Source organism: Eucalyptus grandis, chromosome 8 (assembly GCF_016545825.1).
Source record: "Eucalyptus grandis isolate ANBG69807.140 chromosome 8, ASM1654582v1, whole genome shotgun sequence".
NCBI classification, from domain to species: domain Eukaryota; kingdom Viridiplantae; phylum Streptophyta; class Magnoliopsida; order Myrtales; family Myrtaceae; genus Eucalyptus; species Eucalyptus grandis.
This window is the reverse complement of record NC_052619.1, coordinates 9,248,781-9,258,375: the sequence shown is the minus strand read 5'-3', so window position 1 is coordinate 9,258,375 and position 9,595 is coordinate 9,248,781. Positions and strand designations below refer to the sequence as shown.

Sequence of the window (9,595 nt, the reverse complement as noted above, 5' to 3'; positions counted from 1 at the left end):
TGTGTAAAAAGGAAACGGCGACGTTGAAGAAGACATCCAGACAGAGTCTTGCAAAAGCCACAATATCTATATGGATACGTTATCATATTGTCTATCTACTCACAAGCTTAACCTTGATTCCCTTCTCTTTCTGGTAATCGGAGAAGAAGCTCAACGAGCTCGTCTCTAAGAACCAATCGTCGGAGAGGAAGCTCAATGCGAGCAGCGTCTTGCCCCTGTTCGACGGCTTCAAGCTCGCGTCGTTGAGCCCGACCCACTTCGCCCAAGCCCTCCACTACGCCTTATGATCCCGTGAGGCACTTCGCGAAAGCCATGGCTCGCGAGATGGAGGTGGCGAACTGGAACCTCGACGAGGCCATCCCATTCATCAAGCCGCAAGCGAGGTTCGCGAAGCCCGGCCACCGGCACTTCGCCATCGAATCGTTCGAGGCCAAATCGATCTTCGAGGGCTTCAACTTCCCCAACGGAGGAAGAGCTCGGTTCTGGCGGAGGCGGTGGCGGTGGCGGTTTGGAGCAACGACGGCCTGGACGGCCGAGCGAGCGGCGGCAAGAGGTGGTGACGGTGGCTTGGGGACGGCGGCGGTGGCTCACGGCGGCGAGGGGCGGCGCGGACGGCGCGACAGCTCATCGGGCTCAACAGCGAGACGGCTTGTCGGACGAGCGGTGGGTGGTGGTGGTTCGGTGGCGTGGGGCGGCGGTGAGTAGGGCGTGGGGTGGCGGTGTGGTGGTGGGTGAAGCAAGTAGCCAGCAAGAGGAGGAGGAAGAAGAAAAAGAAGAAGAAGAAGAAGGGGTAGGGTTTTGGCTGAGAGAGGGGGAAAGAGGAGAGAGAGAGAAAGAAAAGAAAAAGTTGGGGGGCTGGAAGTGACATGACGAGGGAAAAGGGGAGAAAAGAAAGAGAGAGAAAAGAAAGGGAAAGGGGGAAGAATCTGCAGAGGGGGGAAATCTTGCGGGGCAACGTTAGGTTTTATTTTTTTGAATTATGACCGGTTCGGTTCGGTTCCCGGTTCCCTTTTCCGGGAACCGAACCGGAACCGGGAACGCCGTTCCCGAAAAAGGGAACCAGAACCGGAACCGGTCTTTAGAACTGGAACCGAACCGGATCCTCCTCCGGTTCAGTTCTGTTCCCCTTACCCGGAACCGTGCTCACCCTAGTACCAATGTCCCTTCTCCCCTGTTTGCCGCGAAGGCGCGGCCAAGGCGAGCCGGGAGAGGGAAAGAAGAGGGAGCGAACGGGCTGGGCTGAGGAAGAAAATAGGTGGGCTGGCCCGTTGGGAAAGAAAGAAGAAAGAAAAATGAAAAGAGGTGGGCCGCATAGGAAAGAAAAGATAAGTGGGCTGGCCGCAGGGAAAAAGAAAAAGGAAAGGAAAGGGGGCCGGGCAGGCCCAGATCTGCCCCGCCCTATTTGCATTCTCTCTCTCTCTTTTTAAATGGGAAAAGAACAAAATAATAATAACTTTACTAATAATTTTATAGAAAAAAACTCAAAAAATTCAACGATGAGTACTAGTGATGCTACTGTTCCCAATGTCTACATGCGATGCAAATTATTTTTACTAGGGACTAAACATTCATCCCTAATTTTCTACGTGATTAAGTCTTAAATACAAATGCAAAATTAGGTAGGTGTGTCCGAAGGGCAGCAATGTGTGTCTAAGAGGCACCTTTTAAAAAGGTGTGATAGGTTATCTTTCAAGGAAGTTATAAAATAACTTTTGCATAACTATATATATGAGATAGAAAATAAGGTTTAGAAAAGAGAATGATTCTACTCTCAAAAGGCTTTAGAAGACAATTGACATTAACGCTATAAAATGAGAATATTTTTCTTGTGATTATATTCGGACCATTGTGAAGTTATAGATTCGTTTATTGCACGCTTGTAAATTTTATGTATATTCCTGGGTAATTGCTTTTTCCATGCATAAAAAGGTTAGTCGATTTTTTTACTTACTTTTTTCCAATAGAGATAGTATCTTCATATAGCTTGAGCTAAAGTAGAGGGTGAGGTCATTTGTGTAACGGATTAAGTACGGTTACAGCGACATCGAGGGATGTAGCGAAGAACTAAATTCGTACCAATTCATTCTATTTGTGCTTCCGCATTTTTCTCACAATTTTGTTATTCATGTTCTTGGCTATATAAGGTCTCTCGTCTCATCTCTTATTTTCTGAATAAATCCTTTTTTCGAATTGGAAAAATTACATTGATTCATTGCACATTTTTTTCATTTTTCTAGGTCAAAGGACCCAAAAAAGAGAAAAAAAATTCACGCTGTATCAAGAGAAATTCAATACGCCAGTACATTAAGAAGTATTGAGTTAAAAACAATTGGCGTTCCTGAACCTAATTACTGTTCTCTGTATAATTTTCTCAATTAGCTGTGAGATTGGTGTATGAGGGACCGGAATGCACTTGACGACCCAAGCAATAGGCCAAGACGCGGCCGCGATCCCGACACATGCACCCCATTGTCCCCAGCTCAACCTCTTCGTGACCGCGAACTGCTTCAGGAACTCGACCATCACCACCTGGAGGGCCACCGTCATGAAGATGATCCCTAGGAACAGCTTGTTCTTGTGAATGCCCTCAAATATGTTCTTCGCAAGCTTCCTCGCATTGAACTCGTTGAAGACCTGGCACAGGAAGAACACGTTAAATATCAAAGTCCGCTTCACCACCTCGTCCACGCAGAAGATCGATTCGCCCTTGAATTGTAGAGTGAGGAGAACAGCCACTTGGTAAATTGCTTGTCCCAGCGGATTCCTCCACATGACGTTTGTTATGAGTGGCTCGGTCCAGCCCACGGGGGGCTTTTTCATGACCTCCCTGGTCTGCTCTGTGGACAGGTCTGTGGACAGGGCGAAGGCGCCAAGCGTGTCCACAATCAGGTTCACCCATAAGAGCTGGATGGCTGTCAAAGGGACGTCACGGGAGGAGATTGCGGCCACAAAGTTGATCAAAAGGGCCGCGACGTTTACTGTGAGCTTGAACTGGATGAACTTCTGGATGTTATCATAGATGCATCGACCCCAACGCAGCACCTCCGCCACGGAGAAGAAGTTGTCGCTGTGGATGACAATGTCCAAGCTCTCTTTGGCAAATTCAATGCCTTGGATGCCCATCAAGACCCCGATGTGGGCTTCCTTGAGGACCAGTGCGTCGTTCGTGCCGTCCCCTATGAAGGCGACCACATGGCCTTTCTTCTTCAAGGATTGAACCATGAGGAGCTTATCAGAAGAGGAGGATCTCGCCATGACCCGGATTTTCTCAACTTCTTCAAGCCTCTTCTCAATCGAGTAGTCGCGGAAATCAGCCCCTGTCACGAAGGCTTCATCGGAGGCATCATCCTCGGGCCTGAGAATCCCGCACTCTTTGGCGATGGCCTTAGCAGCGAAGCTGTTGTCTCCTGTAATCATCGTGATGTTCACTCTGGAGTCCTGAAAAGCTTGGACCGCGCGATCCACACCAGGACGGCACAGTTCAATAATACCAACGAGTCCTAGTAATGTCAGCCTGTCCTTTTGGATCTCGTTAATGTAATTTCCTTTTCTGATCGCTTCTGCGTAGGATTCAACGCAGGATTGTTTATGAGCAAAAGCGATGCAGCTCAGGCCGCTCGCCCCCATCCCCTGGATTATCTGCTTGAATTTCTTCCTTTCATCTTCGTCCAAATCTTTCTCTATCCCCGACCCATCGTAGAAGCTCGAGCACATCGCCAAGATCATCTCCGCCCCTCCTTTCCAGTGCACTTGGACTCTGTCATCCATGGTCTTCTTTATTAGGACACCGCTTCTCTTCTGCTTGTCGAGGACTTCGCGTGCGATGACTCGACAGCTTTCCTTTATCTCCTGCATGTCCATGCTTAATTGTGAAACTGCCCAGGAAAGAATCGCTTTCTCGGTGGGACAACGGGATAACCCGTACAACGATTCTGAATATAGCTCTGGATTGTAGACGCCGCCATTTGTGTTCAAAGCAACTCCATCCCGAATCAAATCCAGGACAAACTTGGAGGCAGAGGAGCACCCGTTTTCTGCCGCCAAGCCTAGGCCGACCCAGAATTTCGTCACTTTCATCTGGTTCGTCGTGAGAGTGCCAGTCTTGTCGATGCAAATAGTGGTGGCTGACCCCATTGTCTCACAGGCCCAAAGCTTCCTCACCATCGCCCAATCCCTCATGCTCTTCATTGAACAAGCAAGAATGAGTGTTACCGCGATTGGCAATCCTTCGGGAATCATGAGCGATACGATTGTCACTGTGGCTGCAATTTTCCCCCCCACAGAGTTCATGATGTTGTCGCCCATCGTTTGGCTTGGATCGAATTCCTGTTTCCTGTTCGCGCCCTGTTTTTTTCCCGTGAAGTAGAGAATTTGCAGGACCACAAGAACCAGAAAATTGACCACCAAGCTGACTTTGCTAATCGACGAGGTGAGCTTGTTGAGCCAAGCCTGTAAAGGGGTCTCCTCGCTGCTGCTGCGGTTGATTGAACTCATCATCTTGCCCTCCTTTGTGTTCATCCCAACCGCTGTGACCAGCATCAGAGCTTCCCCATCAACGACCTTTGTTCCAGAGAACAGGAATGGATTCTGATGTCTCTTCTCTTCTACGCAATCACTCTCCCCGGTCATGCTCGATTCGTCGACCTAAATTGATAACACAAACGTTGTACATGATTTAGTGACGCTAGGATGCGGAGTCTCAAGTTGAAACAAAGAAAATGAAACCTGAATAAATATTAATCGGAGAAGAAATGGATTATGTTTAAGTATACTTTTTCCAGTAAACTTTTTTAACAAAGTTTGTTCTCCTACGACTGGAATTACGAATTAAAACCCTTACTTTCCTCTCTGTCATAGAATTAAAATTATGAAAATGACAGTGTGCGGTATCAAACAGAATATCGTACGCTTTTACATTTCTTTGAACTAATTACTTAACTAATTCATCAACCTGGGCTCGAACTTGGTAATACTAATACTATATATTTCTGGAGGAAACTAAGATGAGTTAATACACGAAACTAATGCGATCGAAACAGTACAAGTTCTCGTCCATACCAACAAGCGGTACCCAAAGAACAGACCGTCTGCCGGGACTTGATTGCCGGGACACAGACAAACGACATCTCCGACGACGATATTGGATCTGGACACTTGCTGCCGCTGGCCCTTTCTTTTCACATCGAAGAGAATATTACCGGTAGCCCCATACAATTTATCAAACTGCCGATTCTGCTGGTATTTGCACACGGCGGACACCACAATCACGAGGAAAACTGAGAAGAATGAGGTCCCGCCGCTGTACCAGCCTTCCCTGAGCCCGCTCTCCTTGATCGCAAGCCCGGGCGAAAGCCCAGCGCAAACAAGAAGAATCAGGTGCGTGAGGTCCTTGAAAGCCTCTAGCAAAAAGTGGAAGAAGCCCTTGGCGGGCCGCTTGAATGTGTTGACACCGAATGCGTTTTGCCTGCGAGTGACGTCATCCGGTTCGCCGCTGATTCCACGAAAGAAATTAGTATTAAGGGCTTCGGCGATTCCCGGTACGCCGCGGTGTTTTTCTCGGAGGTCGCCGAGGTCCTTCTCATCGACCAGACTTGTGAGCTCTGACTGATTAATCCCGAAAGACCTGGGTTGATCGTGGATCGAAATCGAAGTGCGGGAAGGATTTCTTCTTCGCCTCGCGGAGGCCATTGCTCGGGCAATTCGAGGTGGCCTAGGAGCGGAAGGAGTCACGACTCCTCAGCGATGGGAAGAAATGCACAGATAGGGCCGCACAATGCAAATGGCAAGACAAAAGAGAGAAACTCCGATTCTGTTGAGATAGCAACGAAAAAGGCAATCTTGGAGTTTGTGGAATGATGTCTGAGAAATACCCGCCGATCGCATGGGTTAAGCGGAGAGCCGGGCTACCGCGCGATTGCGGGACACGGAAGCTGCCAACGGGTTTCCGAGAAAGGACGACCCGAAAGACTCACGCAGAGGAGAGATTCAATGCAAAACGACGGCTGACTGTGGACCAATGCAAGATAATTTGTGAGTGCATACTCGGGTTACAGCGAAATCGAGGCACGCAGGGGTAAACGCGTTTCCAGGAAAGCCCGCGATTGACTTTAACCTGACTTGACGGGCTTGGGATGGGGATTGGGGAGTCGACGAATGGTCAAAAGATATGCAGGGAGGATGAGACCCAATGCTGTGTTGTTTCTTGGAAGGTTCAACTCCTACGTGGGGTATGTGTTGCTCTCCATGAAAAAAGAGAAAAAGAAATACAAAAAACTGAAAATTACTGTTGGTGCAATCAGAATTTGCACCTTGTCCGGTGATAAACAAACAGGATATTGCCTCGCTGATTATATTGACTAATGATGTAAATTGCAATAATTCGCGAGAACATTATGTCAAATATGTATGTGTCGTGAGAACATGGATTCGCATTAACATCATTCACAAAGGGTTAAGGGGATTAGACCAAATCATCTGGAAGAAGCCACACTCCATAACCATCTGAGTAAAGAAAAAAGAAGAAATACTCTTTCTAGAAAAGCCATCTAAATCATATAAAGATCAAAGATTGAGGATCTTGTTGCACCTAACAATAATTTTTAAATTATTTATTTTGCATAAAGGAATTACATGGTTAATTCATCTGTCCTAATCGTCCTAATCTTGCTCCGTGTTTAAGCCATGTCTGCCCATTTTCTAGGATGTTTCCTTCCACCCACATTTTTGAATTGTTTCCCCTCTCATAAAGAACCACGCATTGATGAATGAGAACGCGAGAGTCGTTTTGACTTTAGTTAATTTAATTATTTCTTTTTGCAAATCCTATTTTACTAAAAGTTTACTGGTTCTTCTCGAAGTAGCAATAATACCCTATTTTACTTATTATAATGTTTTTATTCCTCATTTTGCATATACATCATTCCCTTTTCAACATTGAAACATTTCCATATAATTTAAAGACTAATTGAAAATGTATTAAATATTTAGAAATCACATTGAATAAATTAAAATTTTAAAGAGCGCATTGCACATTGTGATAGATTTCAGGAATGATATTGAATAAATTAAAAGTCCATCGATCACATTACACGTGAGGCCAAAGTTCATAAACCATTTATGTCATTATCCCAAAAATTTTGAGGAGAAATGGTCATCCATGATGACATAAAAAGTGTGGACCAAAACATTTTGTTGTTGTTATGTCCTATAATGCCAATTAGAGTCTTTCTCTCTTATCCATTAATGCTATAGAGAACACGATGCTAGTATTGCTGTTTCAATGAGCGCTCTCTTTCAATTGGGAAAATTACATCCATCGTTTGCACATTCCTTATTTTTCTAGGTAAAAGAAAAAAAAAAATCACACTATATCAAGAGAAAGATAATATACCTTATATTATATTAAGGTATATCAACTTTCTTTTGATTTGGCGGTGAAACTCCTCAAAGTGTCTTTCCCAGCAATCATATATTGCATTTGGATGGAGTGCAATCATAGACGGTTTCAAAACAAATCAATTGACATCCGTATTATTTTAGCCAAGGTCCGCAAAAACGTAAGAGGTAAAGCTTCGCTTTACCAAAAAAATTAGACCTTCCCAGTCAAATGTTGTATTGGTTACTATGTGGAGACTTCCTACCTCCATATTTTTGAATCATTAGATCTTTTGTGTAATGCTGGGGGATACCCATAAGCTGTTGCACTTCATTTGCTCTATAATACTTACATATTAACCCAAAAAAAGAAAGTTAATATACCTATGCAATGAGAAGAATCGAGCTAAGCCTGATTACAGTTCCTAAACCTAATAAAGTATTCTCCGTGCACAATTTTCCTTATGAGCTTCTTGCTTTTTGATTCCAAGTAGTTGAAGATTGGTGTATCAGGGACCGGGATGCACTTAATGACATAACCGATAGGCCAAGATGTGGCCGTGATCCCGACACAAGTGCCCCATTTTTCCCCTCTCAACCGCTCCATGATAGCAAACCACTTCAGAAACTCGACCATCACCACCTGAAGGACAACCGTCACGAAAATGATCCCAAGGAACGGTATGTTCTTGTGTATGTCCCCGAACGCGTTCTTCTTCTCAAGCTTCCTCGCGTTGAACTCATTGAAGACCTAGCACAACATGAACGCATTGAATATTAGTGTCCGCTTTGACCATTTGATAATGAGCCATAGTTGGGGCCATATATGTTGGCAAATTATGTTGACTACAAGCAAGAGGTTCAGACAAATGAGAGTAAGGTACCAAAGAGCGCCTACAATGTTTCGAAAATGGGATGGGTGAGCATAAGGCTTATCACAAAGCTTGAGTGGTGGTTGCTTGGTAGCTATTGGAGTAGCAATCAGCTTAAATTGTGCTATTGATGCACGACTCAAAAGATTCAAGGCATGCTTCTGTGAGAGAAAGAGTCCATTTGTGGAGCAATTGACTTCAATGCCCAATAAAAAAAATGAAGAGTGCCAAAGTCTTTCATGGAAAAGAATTGACCATGATGAGGACTAGAGGGTTTAGTAATTTTGGAGAATCACCAATGAGGACTATATCATCCATGTAGGGCAATAAAATAATAATATGACCACGATGACGATAAACAAATAGTAATGATTTAATAGTGCTGCAGAAGAATCCATACACATAAAGAAAAGTGCTGAACTTGTCAAACCATGTCCTGGAAACTTGTTTGAGGCCACATAGTGCATGCTAGTGTAAGCAGACATGGTCACAACAAAATGAATCATGAAAACCTAGTTGTCGTTCCATGCAGATAGAAACCTCAAGATTGCCGTGTAGGAAGGCGCAGTTACATGTAATTGGCCAATTTCCCCATTTTGAACAATAGCAACAGATAGGACAATACGGATTGTGGCTTTTTTTACTAATAGATTAAAAGTTTATTGGAAGTCAATGCCCTCCTCTTGATGAAAGGCTTTTGCATCAAGTCGGCTTTCAATCGGTCAAGTGAACCATTTGCATGTAGTTTTGCCTTGTGCACCCATTTACATCCAACCACATTCATCAAGGGATGATGGGGAACAAGCTCTCATGTTTTGTTGATTGCAAGATCATCCAACTCCTCAAGCATAGCAGCTATCCAACAAGGGTGTTTTAAGATTAAATGGACAGTTTGTGGTTCGGGAGGGATAGATAATATTGCTACATTGGCATACCTAGGCTTTGGCTTCGAGATCATAGCCTTTGAACATGTAACCATATGATGCACTAGGGATGTAGAACCTTCAAATTGAGATTGAACTAAAGATTTACTCTCCATTGGTTGTGGCACATAATTAGAGAGAATAGCAGATGAAACATTTGACTCTAGTTCTATCTCAATAAATAGACGTGCACGTTCGCTTGCGGAGTCAAGATCTTTGGTGAACAAACATTTTGACCAACTTCTAGACTAAGTTGGGGCACAATCCAATGATCACTAGAAGCTTTTGTTTGTGATAAACTTAAAGTTGACTTCCATTGCAATAGCTCCCCCTCAATCATAGCAATAACCCGAGAAGGAGATGCGAAGGAAAATGATGTTCATAAAAAACATGTCGAGATATATAAATGCAACTAACAGATTGGTG

The 9,595-nt window shown here is 44.5% G+C and overlaps 1 protein-coding gene across 1 annotated transcript; it reads right to left on the bottom strand.

Moving 5' to 3' along the window:
• Positions 1-2,187: 2,187 nt before the first annotated feature.
• LOC104416222 (putative calcium-transporting ATPase 13, plasma membrane-type) lies at positions 2,188-6,068 on the bottom strand. Its single transcript, XM_010027642.3, has 2 exons — positions 5,059-6,068; positions 2,188-4,644 (listed from the first exon to the last, which is right to left on the bottom strand). The coding sequence occupies exons 1-2, from the start codon at positions 5,686-5,688 to the stop codon at positions 2,320-2,322; spliced, it is 2,955 nt and encodes a 984-aa protein (XP_010025944.2). The 5' UTR covers positions 5,689-6,068; the 3' UTR covers positions 2,188-2,319.
• Positions 6,069-9,595: the final 3,527 nt, after the last annotated feature.